This window comes from Sinohyriopsis cumingii, chromosome 7 (genome assembly GCF_028554795.1).
Source record: "Sinohyriopsis cumingii isolate HCF-2022 chromosome 7, ASM2855479v2, whole genome shotgun sequence".
Lineage (NCBI taxonomy): Eukaryota > Metazoa > Mollusca > Bivalvia > Unionida > Unionidae > Sinohyriopsis > Sinohyriopsis cumingii.
The window spans coordinates 37,271,985-37,298,999 of record NC_142967.1 but is presented as its reverse complement, the minus strand read 5'-3'; the positions used below and the strand labels follow the sequence as shown (position 1 = coordinate 37,298,999).

The 27,015-nt window shown below is 34.6% G+C and overlaps 1 protein-coding gene across 2 annotated transcripts; it reads left to right on the top strand.

The window, feature by feature from the left end:
- The first annotated feature begins 795 nt into the window (after positions 1-795).
- Positions 796-27,015, top strand: LOC149795035 (PRELI domain-containing protein 1, mitochondrial-like). 2 transcript variants are annotated; one of them, XR_016422234.1, is made up of 5 exons: positions 796-964; positions 6,075-6,171; positions 11,962-12,178; positions 16,815-19,378; positions 19,437-27,015. XR_016422234.1 is itself a non-coding variant. In XM_089964704.1 (4 exons), exons 2-4 carry the CDS (start codon positions 6,083-6,085, stop codon positions 17,202-17,204), a joined length of 696 nt encoding a protein of 231 aa, XP_089820830.1. In that variant the 5' UTR covers positions 796-964; positions 6,075-6,082; the 3' UTR covers positions 17,205-27,015. The 2 variants fall into 2 exon arrangements, 1 of the variants encoding a protein (XP_089820830.1); XM_089964704.1 differs by having other exon boundaries at positions 16,815-27,015.

Below are 27,015 nucleotides of genomic sequence, written 5' to 3'. Positions count from 1 at the left end.
CTTTGGTGCACTCTTCATCATGATTGTACGTACGAAATCCATAGAGACAGGTTCAAATGCTGCTAATGGTTGCCGCTCAAATTCTGTATCCCAACTGTATGGTGACGACGAGTCAACTGAAATTGTGGTGTCAAGCTTATCTCTAATGGTTTGTACTTTGTCACGGAAGAAATTTGCAAACATGTCCAGAAGGTCGACTGGAGAGAAGGTAGTTGGAAGTGGTGTAGATTTATTCCTTGACATTAGCTTGTTAGTAATCTCGAAGAGCTCTATGCAGCTGGAACTATCCATGATCTTAGTAGTGTAGTGCGCTGATTTCGCTGCATGGACTATATTTGTGACAGTCTTCTTAGCGGCTTCATAGATTTGCTTATGAATTGTGAGTCTGGCGAAAGCCAAAGCCTCTCAGCTTTACGGCGGTCTCTTTTAGCAGCGCGAAGCTGGTCCCTAACACTGCTATACCATGGAGAACACTTTTGAATTGATACTCTGCACTTGGTAGCTGGGGCATGTTTGTCAAGCAATGAACGCATGCAGTTATCGAGATCATATAGGTACATGTGAACTCTAAATATATATTGCTTTCTTTTATTTTACCAAGACAGTATTTGAATCGTAATATTCGGGATCTTCCACTAATAAAAGGAAACCAAACACACACATAAATATTTTTGATGCCGTGACAGAGAGAGGGATTATACAATTGTGCGGGCAATATCGGGCAAGATTTGTCCGCTTCTGCCACAATGACTTTGGTTGGGTCTTATTCAGTATCTCTCTCATAGTTGGCGTTTCTCGGTCCTCTCCATCCCAACCGTGAATAAGGAAACCACGTTTGCCCTTGGGTGACGGACATGTATGGATATAATTCCATGTCCTGTCAAATTATATGTATAACTACTCGCTGCATTTTAGGCAGATAAATCTGAAGTTTATACGTTAAGAAATTAGGACACCAGGACAGGTATTGTGATGATATTTTCATTTTGTTTTTCGAGAGTCGCGTGAGACGCATCTAAAGCAGTTAGAATGACGACGTTACTGGCAGAGGGGTTCGTTACAGAGAAAATTAATAGTATACATCAGTGGATGGAGAGAAGAGCTGGGGAATATCGGTTTCTTACAGGTTGGACCACCCAGACCTCTTGCCATTGAAGTATACCATCTTTGTAAGAGCCCCTGTGCAATAGCTATGATCAAGTCCATGCATTTTAAAGGAGTAATATTAACTTCTTAATTTACTTGAGTTTCATCTTACATATTTATATTTTCCCCCCATAAAACCTTAGATATGAAGCCAGGAGCTGACCTAAAGTTAAAATGCAAAAAATGGCACGTAGTCAGGATTTCCAGTATTTGGAGAGCTGCAGTTTTTTCTTCAAGAAGGGGAGATTTCAAACATGTCCAAATTCAAAACAGTTTTTTATATTATCTGAAACTAAACACATTTGTAATATTCAAGTGAATGAATGGAACTGACAAAAAATGTATCCCCTTAAGGCATGGAGCCTAGTCCTACAACATAAGACACATCCCCCTATATTTTTGTTCTGGGGGATGATGGGTCTTACTGCCTAACTAACAGCGCTGTGTAGTGTGTTTTGATATCAACTAACAGTGTAATGAAAGTCAAATTTTCAGGATTATCACACACAACTGGCAACCAATAACGTAGTCCTGCATGTAAGACTTTGACGCTGATATTTATGTTGTGGGCGTCAAGGACTTACAGCCTAACTAATGGCACTGTGTAGCATGTTTTGATGTCAATAAAACATCGTTACAAAAATAAAATTTTCAGGAATATTTCACACAACTGACACCTAAAATAACGATGCTTATCTACAAATTAAAGTCATTATGTTAGACTTTACTTACTCTGTTGTATTTTCTCTAATAAATTCAGATTCTCACAAAAGAAATGGACCTGTTTTTAAGTTTTGTTGGCCTACATTTCAGTTGGCTGGAAAGCGATGAAAGCCGGGAATGCTGAAATTGGGGTTAAGTTGAAATATTCTTTAATGAAATGAATACAAATATATTATGCCTATTGGAACTGTAAGCAATGGTTCGTTTCGTTCAAGAAACATATCCCCAACATGTACCTACTTTAACTTACTTCGGCATACCTTGACTACCATCGCATTACAACAAATTCAAATGTATGTCAACGGAACGTGAAAATGCGTCCATTTGCTAGTATCATATTTTCTTTCCGCCAGGATAAAGACGGCACAGTAAGTATATAAATTACACATAAATTAGTGGAAGAGTGTTGATATAGGCTGCCAAGTGTGTGAAATGTTCTTAAAACTTTGACTACTCATTCTGATGCCAACCAACATCAGAACAGGCTATACAAGGCCATTATTTTGATAGTAAGACATAGCATTAAAACAAAAACATGCTATGTCTTACATTGTAGGACTAGCGTGGGGCTGATATGATTGTAATCATAATGGATTGTAATTGCTTACCATGTTTACTATAATCATAATCATTAATTTTAGAAGCTGTATAATCATAATCATCCTTCATTTGGCAGTGTAATTTCATTGTGTAATCATGGTTGTAAATGATCACAACCAAAAATAAGTACTTTAATTCTTAATAATTGTAAAAATAATAATAGTTTCAATAAACAAAAGACCATGAGTATTGACTGTTACAGTAACAAATGGGTAATGTTTGGAGGCCAAGAAATGACTCGTTCTTGCCTTAACATCTTGAAGCAGAATCAGTCTTATTGTTGTATTAAAATTTTGATTTGGAAAGAATTATTTATTCAAATTATTATTCACTGGAAATACAAAGTGCTCAGAGCCCAAAGTAGCCAAGTAGTGTAAAGTGCTCACCATTCCAGATCACTGCCATCTCACCTCTGTCTGTGCGGGTTTGGAGTCTTAGGCTCGGGGATGTGGGAAAGCTTGCCAGTAGCTTCTTGTATGCCAGTGGTACTTCCTGGGGTTTTCCAGGGTTCTTCCTCCACCAGTTATACTGGCCACCATGTATAGCCTATCTTGTGCTGAAAACTCGTGTTAAACCCTACAGCAACAACAACAATGTGCTTATATATAATAATCTAGGTCTGGAAGATTAATGTGGAATTATGGTGATTTCAGACAAAACATTTTTGCATTATATTATTGTAATACAGCAAATGGCTTTTAGCACATCATCAAACTACAGGACACAGCCACACAGTCACATCAGCATAATCAATACTACAGGCACATCAACACATTCAAAATTGGACTTTGAACAACACTGAGATTCATTTGAGCTTTATACATTTGGACTTGTGATAAAGCTTTTAGTACTCTTTGGGATTTAATTCACAATACAGTGTACTGTAAATTCTTTTTGAATTTTCACATTGTATTTTAGGGGAATAAATTATTTGTTGAAATTATTTGTTGAATTTTACACAACTGTTTGGTTTTCACTATTTCTGCTACTTGGCGTAAGATCATATAGTCATAACAGTACCTGAAAACAGTAAATTTTAATTATGAGACCATACTTAACAACGCTCCTCAAGATGGCAATGGGTTTAATCCATGTTTATAAATTTATAGGTTGGCGCTAATGGTCATGAAAGGAAATTTACAACCATGAAGCTGGCAACCAGATCTATTAAAATTACATATTTGGTGATCAGAAAGTTATGAAATTATTATATGATGTGCCATGTTTGGTCCAAACATTTACATACATTTGCATTGTAGCATATTTAGAACAATGTCCTGCTTGGATTACAAGTCTAACATGCTTAATTAAAAATTTGAGTTGTGGTGTGTGAGATAGCATGCCAGTAGCTTCCCTTGGGTCAGTGTTTCTTCCCAAGATTTTTAGGTTCTTCCTCCAGCACATATAATGTCTGCCACGTATAGCCTAACATGTGCAGAAAAATTACATTAAAGCCAAAATAACAAAAACAAAATTCAAATTTAGGAAAGGAGCATAAGTTTAAATTTTCAAAACTTTCTTAGAAAAGGTACAAAATGTTGCCACATATTTAATGTTATTTGTCACACAATGTTGCAATTTCAACATTTCAGATATGAAAACTAAGATAAAAACCAAATCTTATTAAAGTGACTTGTGTGTTTATTTGGATCTCAAAATATTTCACATAAATCAATGTTTACCTCCAGGTCCTGAGGTCAATCATAGTCTGATTGCTCTATCAGTGTCCTTCTTACTTCATGGATCAATCATGTTTATGTTCATCTGAGATATGTCTTGATTTATACAGTGTCTGTTGACACTTTTGATGTTGTTCATAGGTGCAGTTTTTAACCAGCATTGCATTACATTATTTTAAGCTTGAGTAAGGGACAGCGCAATTAATGCTCATTATACTCTAACTTGAAACATGTTAAATAACACAATAGGAAATTCAAATACTTAGTAATTAGTTTTGCTGTCTTTCTTTTTTATCTCCACTCCACCAAAGGATGGTTAGTTTTTAATCAAAGACTCAGAAGCTAACACGACCTCATTTGATCCCTTTATTACTTGTAAACCTCAGAAAACATTCCCAATTTGTCCTATACTCTCCATATTACAACAGTAAAGTAATTAGTTAACAGCACAGTTCTGTATTGTTATATGTATCTAATTTTTTTGTGTTATGCAATTGACCTTGGTCAGTAATTGAGTTTAGGGCCTACCTGACTTTTCACATACCAGTATATTTGTTTGAGTAAACAACATAATTGCATTGCAGTTATTTCTCAGTGATTTTATATAATAAGGTCATTATTGATTGGACGTAAATATATTTACTGATGTTGAGTTCAAGGTCTAATTTGAGAAATTAAGCAAGTTGTTTGCAGATTTGATAGGAAGATGACTGTAATCCTGGTTCTGTTATTGTATGTTAACTTTTTATATTACTGCTGTTTGCTTCAGAATTATTCATTCCATATCTTAACATCAGACCTTAGTGGAATTAAGTTGTGTTCTATGAAGAGGATTTAATTTATTTATTTAAATTATTAACTGGAATTTCAAAGTGCACATTAATACATCTTGGACTATATTGCTATCTTGGAATTACTGTGAATTCATTCCAGGAAATTTGGGATTATATCATTGTGATACATGAAGACTCTTAGCACATTGCCACATTCCAGGCTCTTGGTACTTCAGTGCAGTCAGTACTGGCATTCATTCAGATCACCAATGAAATTAATTTGAAACTTTATAGTTTTGGACTTGAGATAGCACTTATAGGACTATCTGATAGTTTGGACTTGAGATAGCAATTATTGGACTATCTGATAGTTCTTTTTAAATTTTCACTTTATATTCTTTGGGAATAAATTATTTGTTAATTCTACAAAACTTGTTAGATTTAGCTCATTTCTGTTACCTAGTTTAAAAATATAAGTCATAACGATAGCCTTAATCTCATTATGCTGCAAATTGTACTGGTAGTAACAATTGCTGAAACAGTTCTGGTACTCAGTAGACTGGTTCTGGCTAGTTTCTGTATGCACATAAATATCCCAAACGATAATTTAGAATAATGTGTATGTTAAAACCAAGTGAGCACTAGTTACAGGTAACTCAGCTTTGTACACAAAGTTTTGATTTTGATAGAAGTATAAGTAGACATTTTTCATAAGGGTAGAGGGACTAACTGGGGAAGAAATTCATCAGCACTGTTAAAGTTGTCTCAGGCAAATTAATTATTTTGTTTCCTACAAGTCTGATGGGCACCTCACTTACAAGAAGGGTATGATCTGAAATCAGACAGGCCCTAGGCATTGGGCAATCATACTTTTTAGCACTTGTCGTGTCTTTCTTGCATGGTTGTTATATGTTTTGCAGGCAGAATGATAGCAGCAAACATGTACTGATCTCCAATTTAGATTCTGAACCTTGCTATAAAAAATAATAGGAGTCAGAACTTTTGCTGATTTGGTACTCAGCTGTTCTTACAAGTAGTCTCATGTGATACATGTTTGTTTATAATAAATATGCCACATCGATAAGAACATTTTGGAGTTTGTTATCCAAGCCTAAGTGTTTAAAGTGTACACATTTTTTATCTCATTTTTCAGACAGCAGGATGAAATATTACAGCTTGGATAGCATCTTTCAGTTTCCTTGGGAACAGTTAGCTGTTGCATTTTGGAAAAGATACCCAAATCCTCACAGGTACAAAGTAGAACATGCTTGCATCGTACAGTTTAGAACATGCTTGCATCATACAGTTTAGTACATGTTTGCACCATACAGTTTAGTAGCTTGTATCATACAATTTAGTACATGCTTGCATCATACAATTTAGAGCATGCTTGCATCATACAGTTTAGAACATGCTTGCATCATACAATTTAGTACATGCTTGCATCATACAGTTTAGAACATGCTTGCATCATACAGTTTAGAACATGCTTGCATCACAGTTTAGAACATGTTTGTATCATACAGTTTAGAACATGTTTGCATCATACAATTTAGAACATGCTTGCATCATACAGTTTAGAACATGCTTGCATCATACAGTTTAGTACATGTTTGCATCATACAGGTTAGTACATGTTTGCATCATACAGTTTAGAACATGCTTGCATAATACAGGTTAGTACATGTTTGCATCATACAGTTTAGAACATGCTTGCATCATACAGTTTACAACATGCTTGCATCATACAGTTTAGAACATGTTTGCATCATACAGTTTAGAACATGCTTGCATCATACAGTTTAGAACATGTTTGCATCATACAGTTTAGAACATGCTTGCATCATACAATTTAGAACATGCTTGCATAATACAGTTTAGAAGATGCTTGCATCATACAGTTTAGAACATGCTTGCATCATACAGTTTAGAACATGCTTGCATCATACAGTTTAGAACATGCTTGCACCACACAGTTTAGAACATGTTTGCATCATACAGTTTAGAACATGTTTGCATCATACAGTTTAGAACATGCTTGCATCATACAGTTTAGAACATGTTTGCATCATACAGTTTAGAACATGTTTGCATCATACAGTTTAGAACATGCTTGCACCACACAGTTTAGAACATGTTTGCATCATACAGTTTAGAACATGTTTGCATCATACAGTTTAGTACATGTTTGCATCATACAGGTTAGTACATGTTTGCATCATACAGTTTAGAACATGTTTGCATCATACAATTTAGAACATGTTTGCATCATACAATTTAGAACATGCTTGCATCATACAGTTTAGTACATGCTTGCATCATACAGTTTAGTACATGTTTGCATCATACAATTTAGAACATGCTTGCATCATACAATTTAGAACATGCTTTTATCATACAGGTTAGTACATGTTTGCATCATACAATTTAGAACATGTTTGCATCATACAGTTTAGAACATGTTTGCATCATACAATTTAGAACATGCTTGCATCATACAATTTAGAACATGCTTGCATCATACAGTTTAGAACATGCTTGCATCATACAATTTAGAACATGCTTGCATCATACAGTTTAGAACATGCTTGCATAATGCAGGTTAGTACATGTTTGCATCATACAGTTTAGAACATGCTTGCATCATACAGTTTAGAACATGTTTGCATCATACAATTTAGAACATGCTTGCATCATACAGTTTAGTACATGTTTGCATCATATAGGTTAGTACATGCTTGCATCATACAGTTTAGAACATGCTTGCATCATACAGTTTAGAACATGCTTGCATAATACAGGTTAGTACATGTTTGCATCATACAGTTTACAACATGTTTGCATAATACAGGTTAGTACATGTTTGCATCATATAGTTTAGAACATGCTTGCATCATACAGTTTAGAACATGCTTGCATCATACAGTTTAGAACATGCTTGCATCATACAGTTTAGAACATGTTTGCATCATACAGTTTAGTACATGTTTGCATCATATAGGTTAGTACATGCTTGCATCATACAGTTTAGAACATGCTTGCATCATACAGTTTAGAACATGCTTGCATAATACAGGTTAGTACATGTTTGCATCATACAGTTTACAACATGTTTGCATAATACAGGTTAGTACTTGTTTGCATCATACAGTTTAGAACATGTTTGCATCATACAGTTTAGAACATGCTTGCATCATACAATTTAGAACATGCTTGCATAATACAGTTTAGAACATGCTTGCATCATACAGTTTAGAACATGCTTGCATCATACAGTTTAGAACATGCTTGCACCACACAGTTTAGAACATGTTTGCATCATACCGTTTAGAACATGTTTGCATCATACAGTTTAGAACATGCTTGCATCATACGGTTTAGAACATGCTTGCACCACAGTTTAGAACATGTTTGCATCATACAGTTTAGAACATGTTTGCATCATACAATTTAGAACATGCTTGCATCATACAGTTTAGAACATGTTTGCATCTTACAGTTTAGTACATGTTTGCATAATACAGTTTAGAACATGTTTGCATCATACAGTTTAGAACATGTTTGCATCATACAGTTTAGAACATGCTTGCATCATACGGTTTAGAACATGCTTGCACCACAGTTTAGAACATGTTTGCATCATACAATTTAGAACATGCTTGCATCATACAGTTTAGAACATGCTTGCATCATGCAATTTAGAACATGCTTGCATCATACAGTTTAGAACATGCTTGCATCATACAGTTTAGTACATGTTTGCATCATACAGGTTAGTACATGTTTGCATCATACAGTTTAGAACATGCTTGCATCATACAGTTTAGAACATGCTTGCATCATACAGTTTAGAACATGCTTGCATCATGCAATTTAGTACATGCTTGCATCATACAGTTTAGAACATGCTTGCATCATACAGTTTAGAACATGCTTGCATCATACGGTTTAGAACATGCTTGCACCACAGTTTAGAACATGTTTGCATCATGCAGTTTAGAACATGCTTGCATCATACAGTTTAGAACATGTTTGCATCATACAGTTTACAACATGTTTGCATCATATAATTTAGTACATGCTTGCATCATACATTTTAGAACATGCTTGCATCATACAGTTTAGAACATGCTTGCATCATACGGTTTAGAACATGCTTGCACCACACAGTTTAGAACATGTTTGCATCATACAGTTTAGAACATGCTTGCATCATACAATTTAGAACATGCTTGCATAATACAGTTTAGAACATGCTTGCATCATACAGTTTAGAACATGCTTGCATCATACAGTTTAGAACATGCTTGCACCACACAGTTTAGAACATGTTTGCATCATGCAGTTTAGAACATGCTTGCATCATACAGTTTACAACATGCTTGCATCATACAGTTTAGAACATGTTTGCATCATATAATTTAGTACATGCTTGGATCACACAGTTTAGAACATACTTACATCATACAATCAGTAAGCATGAACTTTACAACAATTTTAATTACTTTTATAAAATGCTTGTAGTTCCTGAGGTGATATAAATTGAAATATTATGTAAGATAATATTATCAGGATTAAGATTTTAAATAGAAAGGAACATTTTGCCATGCAGATTGTTTAATAACAATTGTTCTTTAAAGCAGTATTAAACGTTTTTAATATCTTAGCCTTTTTAACCTTAGATCTTTGATATAGGGCTTGATATGGATACTTCAGATTTTCTTTTCAGCCGCTTGTCCAGAATGAGTGGCTGCAGAAAATGCATTTGTCCTAAGTTTTTCATGATGATAACTTGCCAGATTCAATGAGAGGCATGCCTTACAAGGTTCTCATTAGACATGTACCCTTGGGTTTTCACGCATGGAATTAAATTTGCCCATTTCTGAATCATGGAAATTTCAACCTGTGCATTTTTATGATCTATGTTGATTTTGGATGGTGTATCAGTCATAGTTACCCTTGATTCACCTTTATTTTAATTTCCTACTGGGTGTACGCTATCCTTAACACCCTGACTGTATGCACATTTGTTAGACTGCTATTTCATCTTATCTGCCCTTATGCAAAATCAATATGAACTGTGCTGAGTCAAATGGTCACTGATGTCATGCTTAGGTGGGCATAACTGAATCAAGGTTAGATTGTTTTGAGGGTATCTTTGATGTTTGTCATATAGGAGGATGGAATCAATTATAATTTGATTGGATTAGCTTTTAAATAAAAAATCTGCATTTGTTTGATTGCCCATCAACATACATGTGATTCTGTCTGCGGTAGGAAATATCATTTTATATCTACAATCTTTCACTTTTGAAAACAAAGTTATTCTGATTTATATTTCTTAAGACAAAAAGAACCAGTTTATTTGTTGATAACCCCCCCAGATTACAGTAATCTAGGGGTCTCAGACATGCAGCCTACAGGGGCCCCAAGTTGCAGAGTGGTCTAAAGCGCTCTCCGTTACGGACCACTGCCATCTCACTCCTGTCTGCATGGGTTCAAGTCTCAGATTCAGCCAATGGATATGTAAGAAAGCTTGTCAGTAGCTTCTCGTGGGTCGGTGATTCTTTCCGGGGTTTTTCCTGGTTCTTTCTCCACTATTAATACTGGCCACCATGTATAGCCTATCGTGTGCTGAAAAATGGCGTTAAACCCAACAACAGCAACAACATGCGGCCCACAAAATGATTGTCGTCTCAAGGTGTCATGAGAGATAACAAAGGTGGTGTGGCTTTTTGCTATCAAAAATGCTGTCATGCAGCCTTCAGGGAGTTATGAGTTTGAGACCCCTGCAGCAATCAGTGGGTACAAGCCTACTAGAGACCGGAAATTTAATACTAGTGCAATGATGTGTGGTAATAAAGTTACGAATGCAAAAAGCTGTTAATTGATTGCCTTATTGTTATAATCTGGAGAGTTATTAATTTTATTGTATTTATTCACTGGATTTAAATTAAATGGTGATCTGCATATTTCTTGGTTGAGTAAACACAGTATACTAAAGCTTTAAAATTCTCTCAATTAACCATACTGAATTTGTTGAGTAAACACAGTAAACTAAAGCTTTAAAATTCTCTCAATTAACCATACTGAATTTGTTTTGTTTAATGTGTTTTGATTGACTGAGAGTGCAGTCGCATAGTCCATTAACAGAATGTGCACATATGCGACAATTATCAATGACCACATACTGTAGTATCTTGGGATATGAAAGATTAAATGGAGAGATGTAGATTCAAGCACTCAGTATGCTGTTTGCCCAGATAAAGTGATTAAAACTTGAAAATTAGTGCTTGATTGACCTATTTAAAAAATGGAAATAATCACATGTTCTGGACTAGTGTCTTGCAAAATTTTACTTGTCTGGCATCAAAAATAAACAATCAGGGATGTCAGGCTATAGGATTTGATGAGCCCTAATCTGTATTTTTATATTAAACACTTTTGTAAGGTATACACAGACTTGAAGTATTCACCAAATCCAGATTCTTGATTAAATACTGATCAAAATTAGGTGAATAATGTTTGCATAGTTTAAACATGGTTATTTGCATTTGTACATTTTTTTACATTTTTACTAATAAATTATTTAACCATGTGTGCATCTCGATAACAGAATATAGCTGTATACATTTTTTGTTGTTGTTGGCATGTGGATAATATATGAAGTAATGAATAGACTTGTATTAATACTACTTTGCTTTGAAATGCATTTATGCTTTAGATTTTAAAATATCTTGAAAGTGTAGAAGAAATGAAGTATGTAATAAATACAGAAACACAAAGACGTATTATTCCAATGCATCAGAAATAATTTTTTGGAAGTGTACTTAAAGTTCACTGGTCGGCATGCTGGACCAGAGACCAAAAAGGTATGGGTTAGAATCCTACACGGCCAGTGTCAGTCCACGTTAGCTACTATAGTGTGTCCTCGGGCAAAGCACTTTACTTCAATTAGCTCAGCAGTATGTAACCTACTTGTACTGCAGGGCATTAAGGCAGTAAACCAATAAATTTGTCTACTATTTCTGTAATTTTAGTGGCCATGTTCTGACAGAGGACATCGTTCATCGTGAAGTTGTTGGGAACAGATTGTTCAGCAAGCGACTCCTAACCAAAACAGAGGCTTGTCCAAAATGGGCTGAGGCGTTCATGAGACGAGTCCACCAAGTGTGCATTTTGGAGGAATCCATCATAGACCTGGATACACAGACAATCACTACATACACAAGAAACATTGGACTGCAAAAGTACATGGTGAGTTTTGAAGAAAAATACCCATTTATGCAAAAGTGTGCCTTAGTGCCGCCATGAATTGGGGGTAAGGTACACTTAAATTTTAGGAAGAAGTGGCCTCTCGTTTTGGACAGAATAGGGTGAACTAGATTTGTACATGGAGAAGAGGGATCAAGACAAGAAATGTGATATATATATATATATATATATATACACAGTAAAAACTGCTATGAGCAACCACCTGTAATTTCAACCACAATCGTAATGCATGGATCAATTTTATTATATAAACACTCTGTTATGAGCGACTACCTGCTGAACGCGACCAGTGACTGCGATGTCTTGGCAAAATATGCATTTTGACACTGCTATGAACAACCTCATTGCAAAAACGAGGATAAACGCCACCAATCTTTATTTAATCCCTTTAAAAATGACCACTTATGCAGTTCTAAGTTTTTAAAAAAATTAACAAATAGGCTGGCTACCAATGTCTGAATTTGTTTACCTATGCCTATAGTGTTTTATAGTTTCTGTCGTAAACCAAACTAAAGTATATGTAGATTATTTCCTAGTCTGGTTCCCTGCTTCATATGCTCAATGTGTTTTTCTCTGGTATTCATTTAGGAGTGAGCAACACAGGGAGCATAAAAAGCAGGGAACCAGACTAATTATTCCCGCACTTAGCCTGCTTCCCGACCTTATTGTAGGACCCGGCATCCCTATCAATAACTGTATCATGAGAACAGACAGACACCACTTACCTATATGTAATCAATTGTTACAATGACCGCTTGATTAGTAATGATTGTTCTGATAAAAAACAAACATAGAATGAATTTTTTTTTTTTAAATGATTGTTGCACCTGATGATAGATGTTACAGTCTGTAAACCAGGCTAAAGCACATGTCACGAATTGCCAGTGTAGTGCCGAAGTTGACGTAGTGTTCGCGTATATTATTTGTCTTTATTCTAGAGTTAATCCGTATTGCAGGGTTGAATAAGCTCATTAAGAGAGATACGTTGCAAGATTCAATTGGTAGTGTTCAAGACTTGTGATGTTTGTTGTATTTACCCCCAATGGTAAGTGATCACATCCCAATCACAAAGCTGTTGTCTATTCAAGCTGGTGTGACCAGGTTACACACTTTGCTTATAGAGTTCATCCCTGTATGTCATTTTCTAATGAAGCTGTTGACTTTTGTCTCTGAGTAAATGGTTCTGTTTCTGGATGAGATAATTGTTTCTTTTTATTTCATTAATTGTTAGATACGCAGTGCATGTAGAGAATTTTCATATTTTACCACAGCCCAATCAAAACCATCTTTACGTTCGATATTACAAATGAGCACTAATAATTTTAACACCTTGAACCTTATTAACGATGGACGAACCTCCAAATAAACAGAGACAAATTTTAAGGCCGGAGAAAATAATTATTGTAACTGAAAGAAGTGGAGAAGAGCAGACCACTCACAAAAAAGTGGTTTAAACATCGGTAAAACAAATTTAAGTTGTTATAAAGGAAAAACGAGTAATTCAGAAATGATTTCATATGCTAAAATATGTGATCTTCAAATGTAAATGTGATTTCATGCTTAGTGATAGAAGTATATCTTTATTGCTATATAATTTTGTTTTTAGATGAATGCATACAATATTTTAGCAAGAACTATTAATAAAGAATAGAATGTATGTACAGTGATTGTGGTTATTTTTCTGGAAATTATTCTGAAATAACAGGTTTTACTGTGTATATATATGTAGATTATTCATACATACATACAGAGAGAGAGAGAGAATTGTAAATATACACCAGACAGAATGGAAAGTGCTATCTCTGAATTCTATTGGAGAATGCTGGCTAATAGTGGACAGAATTAATATTTAATACAAATAATACTATCATACAGGTTAGAGAATTTTTAATTCATACTCAACAGAGATCCGAACCCAGGTCCGCAGGTAAAACGGCACCCATCGCATTGCATGCACACACCAGTCCATATTCCATCATGACTAAGCACACATCACCAAAAATGATGCAAGTGAGTCAGTGTTATATGCACTTGTGTGTAGCAGACATATGATTGTGTTATTTGTATTATATATATATATATATATATATATATATATATATATATATATATATATATATATATATATATATATATATATATATATATACACACTAACTTGGCCAGTGGATGGGTGATGTGAGAATGCTTGCAAGTATCGTTTATGTATAGAATGTCATTGCCAAAAGAAATGGCATCAAACCCATAACAACAACAGATAGATACAAATACTTAAAAACAAAATAATGGGGTGGGGGGCTTAAACTTCACTAGTTACTGGCATTTGAAAACCATTCTAAACAAGTTTGAAACAAACCCTATAACATGTACACGAGAGTGCATGCACAAGTGTTGTCACACGATAGTTTCCATCCATGCACATGACAGTGGTCACTGATGTTATGAATTAGTAACCTGAGCTCAACAACTGCATGTTTAGTGAGTTCATTCAAACTTAAATGTGATTTTTGTGAAGTTTTTGTAAAGTGGAAAAAATATTGCAACAGGTTTGGTCAAATCGCATTGTGTTATGTCCTGGACTATTAATTTTTTAAGTTGGACAGGTAAAATTATGAAAGATAGTAGTGCTTTTTTTTTTAGAATTTGGTCTCACTGTTACACTTAACCTTGGTTACCAGTATTTTGAAGACATTACAGTTGTCATCATGCTGACACCAGGTATTTCTATATATTTACTTTTCAAAAGAAAATGTTGCAAACTTGCATTTTAAAGAATGCAACTTTCTCCATTGATTCCTACCATCTTCCACACAATACACACCATTGTAGTCCACTTACAAACATAATTTGAAGATGACAACTGTGTGCATTAAAATTATTTTGAGACCATGATGTAATATCCTTACAATAACTGTAACCCATTGTGCCAATTCCAATTGTTGTGCCTATTATACACATTCCAGTTGATGTGTCCATTGTATCCATTCCATTTGCTGTGCCCATTGTATGCATTCCATTTGCTGTACCCATTGTATCCATTCCATTTGCTGTGCTTATTGTACCCATTCCATTTGCTGTGCTTATTGTACCCATTCCATTTGCTGTGCCCATTGTACCCATTCCATTTGCTGTGCCCATTGTACACATTCCATTTGCTGTGCCCATTTTGTCCATTCCATTTGCTATGCTTATTGTACCCATTCCATTTGCTGTGCCCATTGTATCCATTCCAGTTGCTGTACCCATTGTACCCATTCCATTTGCTGTACCCATTCCAATTGCTGTGCCCATTGTATGCATTCCATTTGCTGTGCCCATTCCATTTGCTGTGCCCATTGTACCCATTCCAATTGCTTTGCCCATTGTACCCATTCCATTTGCTGTGCCCATTCCAAATGCTGTGCCCATTGTACCCATTCTAATTGCTGTGCCCATTGTACCCATTCCAAATGCTGTGCCTATCGTACACATTCCATTTGCTGTGCCCATTGTACCCATTCCATTTGCTGTGCCCATTGTTCCCATTCAGATTGCTATGCTCAATCAGCAGTCTTCCGCAGGATAGGTTCCCATGGGTAACCAGCTAGAAATCGAAGTTTTACTTAAATGATTACTTTATATGAAAGCTGGTGAAAGTGTAGAGAGACATTAGGAATTCTTCTTTCAGATATGTTAGCAATATTTTTCTTGTGTAAGTAATTACACAGTTATAGAAATATATGTTGGCATCGCCATTGGCATGACAAAGTTTTTCGGTAATGTTGTAGTCCTGAAATACAAGTGATGTGGGTCAGGTGTAACATTGTTGGCCCAGTCAAATAAAAAAAATATTGAATCAATAATATTCTTTACATTGATTCTTGAAATAGTTGTGTCTTGTGACTGTTTTTAACAAGATAAGAATGCTCATTGTAAAGAGCAAAGCCTGTGACTTATAACAGACAGATTGTAAGATAACAGTTATTATATTCAAAATTATTTTATACATTTTTTTAACTTGATAAGTTTAATGTTTATGTACAACATTAAAAACAAATTAGGCTTACTAAGAAAATAGTGATTTTTTTTTTCAGAATTAGTGTCATAAATTTTAGAATTGCAAATTAAAAGTAAACACAGTACATACTTGTTACATTTTATTTTTTAGTGGCGGATACTTAAATTTATTTTCTATAAATATTAATAATTTTTATTTAGCTTCATTGTTACTTCATGAGTAAGAAAAGCATGGCTTTAATGATAAGTAATTTAATACATTGTTTAGTAATAATCTGATATTACTTAATTAAACTCATTTGATGATATGTATCAGGATCTCAGTATTATGACAAGTATTAGTGAGTGGAACTCCTCCAGGCAATGCACACTATCCTGTGCATAAGGAAAATGCGTGCAAATGGAAAATCTTTGCCTAAACTGAATTAGATTTTGAAACAACATTTATAATAATGATATTATTATTATTGTTATTATAACATGAATTAATACATAATTACAGATTCCACTGATATGTGAAACTAGTTAGGAAGATAGTTTCCACTGGTTTTAAAGCAGAGATTACTATGCATAGCATGAGGAGAAAAAGTCTGATTTTTATTTTCTACTGATCTGTTTTCAGACTTTAGAAGAAAAATGTGTGTACAGCCCGAGTAGGGAGAGCAGTCAGTGGAGTGTATGTGAGAGACAGGCCTGGATCACTTCCAAAGTGTTTGGATTCGCCTCAGCAATAGAACAGTATAGCTACAAGAGATTCAAAAAAAATTCTGCCAATGCTGTGATGGGCTTTGTTTATGTTCTTAAGAAATTATACATGCCTGAGGCACTTGTATCTGATCACAACCTTTTAAACACAGAAAAGTTGAAAGAAACAGCCAGAAAAGCTAAAGAGCTAGCCAAGTCAAAAGCAGAAATGGCCACAACGCAGGGCAATAGATCGATCTTTAAATATTGTGTTGTTGCTGCTGTGTCAGTATGTGTAGTTTTTATTATTGGAAAAATGGGATCATAAACTGGAGACGAGAAGAACTTTGTTTTATATGTTAACACTTACTTCAATAAGTGTAACATTTTCATTGTGTTTATGACCATAATTGAATATTTTATGCAACAAAACTGTAACATTTATTTTTTTATTGTGATATACAATCTGGAACATTGTGTCGAGAATTGCACATAATCAGCATCTTCAGTATATTGGTAACATGCATTCCAACATGTATAAAAAACATGACCATTATTTTGTATCATTTTCAGACACATAAATGCAACATACATTTCTAAGTCATTAAAGATTATTGACCTTTTTACAGAAATAACTTTATCTAGTCAACAAAAGTTTGGAATTAGCTAATGCTGACATAATTTTCATTTCCAAAAATAGAATGAAAGAAAAGGCTTGATTATGTAAAAATGTGTGGTGAATCGTTCAAAGGTATTGTTATTGGATATGTACCTGAGTAGAAAGAACTGGCTTAATTATTTAAATCTACTACAAGATTCTCAGTGTTCAACTCGATGCAAATTACTGTTATTGAACATGATAAATGTCACATTTTTAAAATTCATTTTAATTATTTTTATCCATCATATTCCTGTTAAATAGTTTTAATGATGTATACATGTGTAGTTTCCCCCCTGAAATATTTGGTTTGTGTGTGTGTGACTGGGTACCTGAAATATTTGCTTTGAGGGTGTATGACTGGGTACATGAAATATTTGCTTTGTGGGTGTATGACTGGGTACAGGAAGTATTTGGTTTATAGGTGTATGACTGGGTACTTGAAATGTTTTATGCATGGGTATATGCCTGGGTACATGAAATATTTTGTGTGTGGGTGTATGACTGGGTACCTGAAATATTTTGTGCATGGGTGTATGATTGGGTACCTGAGTTATTTGGTTTGTGGGTGTAAGACTTGGTACATGAAATATGGAAAAAGGAAGAAGAAAAAGATTCAGTTTCATTTGTGTCCTCATCCTTTGGTATGTAGTCGATAAATTATCCTGGTTTTCCATTTTGTATTGCATTGAAGCCACTGCATGCAACGAGTTATGCATCATTCTGATGATTTAAGGATGCCATGTAATGGTTAATTAGATTGAAAAATTATTGTGTGTATGTGTAGGGTCTAACAGAACATCAGCAAGGTCCTGGCTGTCAAGTGCTGAATGAAAACTAGTTTGCAAAAAATGGCAAAAACACCTTGCAATCTTGAGAGATACATTATAATGATTAGTTGGTGAAAGAGACAATGTACAATTGCAGACTTGCATAAACTATATACATTATTGTCATTAAGAATCAGATTTTCATGGTTTTCATTATAGATATTTGAGTCCAAGTAATTGCAGGTTTTTTTTCTTCAGAAATATTAATTTTGCCTGAATAAAACAATTCTTCTAAAAACAATGTCCAAGTTTACAAGTTTATTAGCAGAGACTTATTTCTAAAAACTATTCCACATTTGAAACTTTTAAATATTTGGAAGCTAATTTGATATGATTGGTGACAGTTTGACATTTGCTAGTATTGCCAAATTAAGGTGCCTGCAAGAATTGCTACTTGTACGTTATCCGAGGTATTGTGCGTTATTTTATGGCATTTGATATATGCAGTACTATTATTAACTAATTCTTTAAAATTCTGAAACACTTCAAAGTTTAATTTTCAAAAGTAAATAAACCCATTGCCTTCAGAAACAAAACTCCCAATGGTACTTTGTATAAACAATTTTACTTCATAGAAGAACCACACATTAAAGCTTCCTGTATAAATGTATAAACCTTTAAAGCTCTCGGATGACTTATGATCAAAGGTAATATGCATATTAATTATGTCATTAGCTTTGGAAAGAAGTTTTATCACATAAAGTAAAATAGATACAATCAACATGCATGATATAATATATTCCTGAGATGGCTCACATTGGTTGGCTTCTCATACTTAGTGAAATAATCAGCTGTTAAGCTGTTTACAGGATGTCAGGTTCACTTGGGCCTTTTGCATGAAGCTTCTGATTTGGAAAACCATTGCATGGTGGACCCCTAATCAAATGGGTTGCCTGCATTTGTTGTCACTTACAACATGCAGGATGGCACTTTAGGCCAATTCTGTATCTTCAAACCTGGTGTGATTTGTAAAGGAGGGCACTTCTGGCCAATTCTACATCCCCAAACCCACAGGTAGTGTGATTTGTAAAGGTGGGGACTTCTGGCCAATTCTACATCCCCAAACCCACAGATAGTGTGATTTAGTAAAGGAGAGCACATCCCAAAACTGACATGTGAGGGTCATATGTAAAGGATGGCTCTTCTTGGCCAGTTCTACATCTCTAAACCCACAGGGAAGTGTAATTTGTAAAGCAGGGCACTTCTTGCCAATTCTACATCCCCAAGCCCACTGGTTGAGTGTGTTTTTTAAAGTAGAGCTCTTCAGGCCGGTTCTACTCCCAAAGACCATGTAGAGAGTGTGAGGGCACTTAAGGCCAATTCTAAATCCCCAAACTCATTAGAGTATGATTTGTAAAGTAGGGCTTTTTGGGTCAATGCTACATCCCCAATGCAGCAGGGGAAGTATGATTTGTAAAGAGTTCATTAGGTTTTTTTAAGCTTGTTTCATTAATATTTTTTGTTTTCTTTTGAAAAGCTGAAAGTTGTGAAATCCAGAAGTTTTAACTGTTTGGTGTTTATTATGTAATGTTAACTAGTATTTACACATAAATGATTTTGGATAGTATAACATTGTAAGTAGTTTTAACCAGCATGTACTAAATACACGAGAGCTTACTCTTTACCCCCAGTGACACTATTCGGTGTAAGTGTTCGCAAATGAATACTTTTTATTTTTAAGTCAGTATCTTCGATACTGTTGCCTCTGCAGTCATGAAAGTTGCTCTTTGCATGCACCCTGAGAAATAGTACACCATCATACTAAAAGCAGGTCAGTGTAGCATGCTTTTCATGCTTGATTGAACACTTATGTTTGGGTCTGGATGCCATTTCTCATAGTCATGAAATGTAATATGTGGATACATTGTGAATACTACAACTCTGTATCATTAAAGGTCACTGTGACCCACTTTTTGAACTCGTATATCTGAGCATACATTCTAAGAAGTACATCACCATACCAAGAGTAGGTCTTATTTGTCACTTGGATGATCATGTTTACTTTTTGGTTTGTTGAGTTCCTTAGGTGGTGTTGCTTGTATAGGCAATCTAAAATATGTGCATTGGGGAAAGTATAATGTGATATCAGAAGTAGGGCACCATAACCTAGATTTTCAACATCATTGACTGTGTACAACATTGCAGTTTCTTTAACCAAGTTGTTTGGATATAGAATCCTTTTGCATCAGCAATTTTTTTTACTGTTAATCCTTTTTGATGTTCATCCCTTTAATGTAGCCAGCATATGGACATAAAAAATGTCCAATTTACTTCATACAAAGCTGACACATTATGTGGTTTACAGATGGGAATCTGTTAATTTATTTCTAAGCTGATGTTGTTGGGTCACATCAAAGTAAAATGGTTTGATAGCCTTTTGGTTTCACTTGTGTAAATTGTGAAATATAATGGACAGGAAACAGACTTTGACCAGTCAATAATGTGACATGATCACTTCCTTTATACACTATTTACAAGATGAAAATTAGTTTGACAAAGGTACAGTGACTCAAGACATTCTCAAGAAAGGCAAAATGTGTGGAAAGTGAGACAGACAAAATTGGATAAATTTCTAAAGGAGTATTGTCAGATTTTCCACTAGAATTGAATTATCATCATGGAAAGAAGTCGTGAGAACATTTTGATGCTTTTCCATGATTGTTTTAACTAGCAATAACAGAAGATTTTTTAATTTTTTAAATATTAAATGAAAATATTAAATACGATCTTTCCTACATTATATATAATTATTACTGGCATCTGTGTGATCCCCCTCTATAAACATCACTCCACTTAAATGGCCACGTTCTGTTCTAGCCAACATGGATACCTAATTTGCATAATGACTGCTCCCGTGGCCTTGTGGTTAGAGTGTCTGCCTTGGATGCGGGAGATCTGGGGTTCCAGCCCTGGCAGAGTCATACCAAAGACTTTTAAAATTGGTACTAACAGTTGCCTTGCTAGTCGCTTATCATTAAGAGGTTAGTGTTTGGACTGGTCGGCCTGGTTTCAGGATAATGTGACTGGGTGGGACATCATGCTACATGCTTGGCATGATGCCCCAGTGCTAGACATCATTATAAACTGCCACACTGCAGACATCGTAGTGATTTGACTGAAAAATTGTTAAAGCTACATTAAAAATCCAAATCACACACACAAAACTCTTGCATTTGAAAAAATACGCTGGCAAGCTTTGTCATCTTTGACAACTTCATTTTATGTCTGTACAATACTGGATTATTTTTTTTAATCATATGCTGTCTCGCTCCTTGGACAGTGATAGTATTGCTCATTTAGGGTTTAACTGCCATACATTGATAGGTTAGGTAGAGACACTTTTTTACCAGATAGCATAGCTTACATTGATTAAGTGTTCCATCATTAAACATGGACTGTTTTTATGGTAGGAGTATGGCCGAAACGACTGTAATGTGAGAAAAACTTTAACGATGTGCAAGGTTAAATAACCAGATAAATGGAAATAACAGAATCAACAGTTAAAATTATCAAGCTTCAAATAAGCAGCAAGCAGGGAGGAATTTGGAAAACAAAAAATCAGGGACAATTGAAAGTTACGGTTGTGGTAGCCAGGAAATCTGGATAACGACGATATTTTTCATAAATGCTGGAGAGAACATATAACCAATAGGGTTATATGGACAATAAGAAGTTTCTTGTCAGACATGGTGGAGAATCTGGGTAAATCGTAAGATGAGGTTCCACCTCCCCAATTCTTCTGCACTACATGATTTCCTGATATATCTCTCCGCTTTGTTAAGTTTCTCTTATTTGTCCTCTCCCATCCTTCCTCCTTATTTTCTCTCAATCTATCTACATATACTATATCACATATAACACCTAATTCCCTTGCATACAGAATATGATTGGCAAACCCTTACTAAATGAAGGACAGGCCCCACAGACTATACAGTAACTAAATGATGCTGACCCAGCATTTAAGAAGTATTTGACCCAGTTAACCAGATTTGTCATTTGATTTCCTGACAACCATAACCTTATCTTTCAACTGTTCCAGATGTTGATGTTTTCTAAATTTTCCAAATTACTTTAACCTACATGTCGTGGCTAATTAGATACCTGATCATGGTAACGATTAATCCTGTTATTTTTATTCCTCCTCTCTATTTAATGATACACAACTTTTTTTCACACTTCAGTCCCTTTGGTCACTGGAACAACACAGACAACTTTTGACTAAGAGCTTAAAACTAAAATTGTTGGCTATGTTTTGAATTAAGTAAATGAAACTTTTTACATTTTAGTCACTTTGTGTAATTACACAATGTAAATGTTGCTGCTTTTCTTGAGCTCTGCACATCCAGTTGACTTATAATTGTATGCACCTCAGATGTGTCTTTAAATTGTATGCACCTCAAATGTGTCTTTAAATTGTATGCACCTCAGATGTGTCTTACAATTGTATGCACCTCAAATGTCTTTAAATTGTATGCACCTCAAATGTGTCTTAAAATTGTATGCACCTCAAATGTGTCTTAACAATTGTATGCACCTCAAATGTGTCTTACAGTTGTATGCACCTCAAATGTGTCTCGTACAATCATAATAACATATGAGATTTATCATCAGATTGTGTCATTTAATTTAATCTAAAGACTGTAATGACCCACATATCTCAGATTTTTATTTAAAGAGGATGACAACTAGCTGCATGGAACGAATCGTCCTTGTGATCCTGTGATATTTATATATTTACACAGTATGTAGCTACACACAATAAAGAAAGACACATACAGCTATAACTGATTTCTACAGGACAAAAAAAAAAACAACAAGAAAACAAAACTATGCAAGTTTTGACTTAAAAAATAATAATAATCTAAATTTATTTTATATATGGTCATAATAAACAAGAACACACTCCAGCTAGGAAATACACAGTACAAAAATAGGCAACAAAGTGGAAGGTTTGCAGATTTATACCTTACATTGTAATGTTCAAATCAAATAGAGTTCCACTTGTTATGCAATGAATTAGATCATAATTATATGCATTTATATTTCAAGTTAAAACCTTTCTAAAGAGATCATTTTGATGGGAGGTTGGAATGGAAAGAAGGTTGACTGAAAATTTATCTTGAGATGGAGTGTTGTCTTCTGGCATGAAATAGTTCCTTGAGATATAATGGGGCAATAATGTTTGAAATTTTATGCATAAGTTTTTTTTAAAGTATCAGTTCACATACCATTAACATTTTAATTTCATTCATTGCATTTGAGATGTTTTCAGCATTATCTAGGATGAGTTAGGCAGGCTCCTTTTTTGCAAGGTGAATAATTTGCAAATATGTTTTTCCCCAAATAACAATACATTTGTCTAGATCTGGTTGTATATAGCTTTTGTGATGTATTAACCCATGTTTGGTTGATAGATGCAGCCTTAGCTTATAGTTTAATAACCACAGACTTGAATTGATTTTATGACATATGACTTAAACGTGTTCATTCCACTGCATGTTGTTGTCATGGATATTTTTCATGGGTAACCATTTGTAGACAAGTTTCATTCAACTTAAGATTCATATTGTTATTTTCCAATTTAGCTTTTCTTTGGGTAGAATCATTAATACTTTAGTCTTGTTTGTGTTCACTTACCTGCCATTCTGAAACTGCACCTCTTCATCTGGCATTAGCTGCTTGAAATCTGACTCATTGGTGTCATCTGTATATAGTTTGAGAGATAAAATACAACTGTCTACTTTTCGTTTAGAAAATGAGAAAGAGGAGTGGGCCCAGAATTGATCCCTGTAGTTCTCCACATGTAATTGGTCCTTATTTAAAAGAACTGCCATTTATTTTGTCAATTTTTATACTGTGTGTAAAAAGAAAGAAGATAAAAAAACTGTTTTCTTGTCTTAAAAAATTTGGTGGAGAGATCACCCATGATTATCAGGCCCCTTGTTGGTGATCAGTGTACTGTCCAAAATATGCTTGTATTCACTAATGGTCATTTATACCCAGTATGCATGATGAATTTCAGTTCTAAAGTCAACATAAAAACGAAGGAGAATTTAAAACAATTTTGACAAGTAGATGCCAAAAACAATGAAATTTTCAGTGTTGTAATTGACACTTTTGTTTGTTAACTCACCTTGCTGCATGGCTAAGTAAGCTCATATGGTAAAACAAGCTTGTTATGACCTATCATATGTGAACAAAATCTGGCTGTAAGGCCATGCCATGTGAACATGTAGTTATGTCCCATCATCTGTATAACAATAGCTGTTTTTCACTTCAAAATAAGCATGGGACCAATTCAACCAAGTATAGAAAAACATTTTAACAATTTTTTTTATATAAAACATTCAGCAAAATTTGAGCAGATTTGTCAAAAAATAATTCTGGCATAAAGGGTTTTAAAGTACTATAAATGATGCTGATCAGCTGTCAGATATGGATGCTGCTACTGTTAAAATAAACCCTGCAGTAATAGAATTTTACTAAATTTGACTGAAAGCAACCTTGCATGAAATTGTTTCTGATGTATGATGCTAATCCCCCCGTCTCTCTCTCTCTCTCTCTCTCTATATATATATATGGTTGCCATTATTAAAAATTTGACTAACTTCGAAAACATCCTATCACAAAATCTGTCATTATTTGACCAGTGGTGCAGTGTGCCATCAAGTATAGATGAATGTAGGTGTGTTTAATAATAATAATGAGGACTTTGTATAGCGCCTAATCTTTAGAAGCTCTAAGCGCTTTACAACATTAGACAACATCTATAAGATAAAAAACATCTAATGATATGGTTACAAAAACAAACACCATAAAATTAGAAAACATAAAAAAAACAATAAAAAAACCATGCTGAGAATATTTAAGGTAGGAAACATTATTAGGTCTTTAAGTTTGTTCTTGCAGTCGAAATAAGTGAGTTTTGAGAGCACTCTTGAATGTGATCACTGTCTTTGTGTCTAAGTTCGGAGGGCAATTCATTCCACGTTGCTGGGCCTTGGTATGCAAAAGAACGCTGTCCATATGACTTTGTTTTCATAATGGGTATAATGAGTATACGATTGTCAGAAGAGGAGCATAAGTATCTTGCTGGTGTGTACACATGGGTGAGGTCAGATAGGTGTGTTGGACTAGAGACCAACAGTGAAACGTGGCACAGAGAACAAATTTTGTGTTTGATTCTGGATCTAATGGATAGCCAGTGTAGGGTACAGAGCAGCAGGGAGGTGTGCTCTGATCGTGGTACTCTAAGTATGATCCGAGCAGCTGTGTTTTGAAGTTTCTGGAGCAGATATTGAGATTAACCAGACAGAATTGAGTTACAATAGTCCAGTCTTGAAAGTACTAATGAACACACAAGTGTTTTAGTGGCATCAACTGAAAGATATTTGCGAATTGAGCTGATGAGTCTCAGCTCAAGATATGCAGCCTTCCATATTATGTTCATGACATGTTGGTGCAGTGTGAGAGTACTGTCCAGAGTATCACCTAGGTTTCGTACTGATTGTGTGAATTTAATGTACTTACTGTATATATATATATATATGATTTAATTGTATGTCAGTACATTCCAGGTTATGTGGTGTTAATTTAAAGTTAAGTTCAAAGTATATAAAGGTAAAAATGGATGAAAAGGCAAAAACAGTGAAGATGCCAAAAATGTAAAAATCTTGAAACAATTTTCTCATGTGTGTAATCAACAGCAATAGAAGAAACTAAAGAAAGCATCATTCTGAGTCAGATTTCATAGCCAACTGCTTTTGTGTTTGGCTATGATGCAGATGTCAGCAGGTGAACAATTCCTGACCCACTTGGGCCTTAAGTTGAGTATGCTTGACATGTATATTAAATTAAGCACATGTAGCTGTGAACAGCATGGACTCTTACCGGACATGACAAAATGCACCGACAAATCATGATCTGTCCTGCTTTTTTATTTATTGCCAGCAAACATCATTGATTCTAATTTAGTTTATGCCATTTTCAGATGGATAATTATGCAGTATACACAAGTACATAATTTGCTGGAAGGGTGTGATTTCAGTTCCCACCATCAGATCAGCTGCCTTGAGCAAGGCTCTTTATTTTACTTGCCACAAAACTATTTAATCTTAAGAGTGTTGCAGTGACATAGAACACCAGAACAAGTAAAACTATCCTAGTTGAATGAAAAGAATATTTATTTCTTAGTAAAACTGCCATATGAAACCAATTTTGTATTCTGTCTCAGGTTATGAAGTCGTGTTTAATTTGAGTTGGGATACAGGGATATGAAATTAAGACCTAATATGTATGTGCAATGTTGATGCTATATTGTACAATATTAAATATGAATTCTACATAATAGCTATAATAATTTTTAAAAATCATGAACAAAAGTGAAATCCTTTTCCATTCTATATAGTTATGTCAAGATGTACCATGTTTAGATTTTGTCTCCAAACCTCCACAACTTAACTGTTAGTAACTATTGTCAAGGGACAGATATTCTGACTGGTATATCAATACTGTCTTGAGATATGAACTAATTCTTTACATATTTTCTAGTTTGAAGTTTGTATTGAAAACGTTGCTGTGTTTACTTTTTAAAGATTCATTTGTTTAAATATTAATCAAATGTTGTAAATCAAATAAATGAAAACTGAACA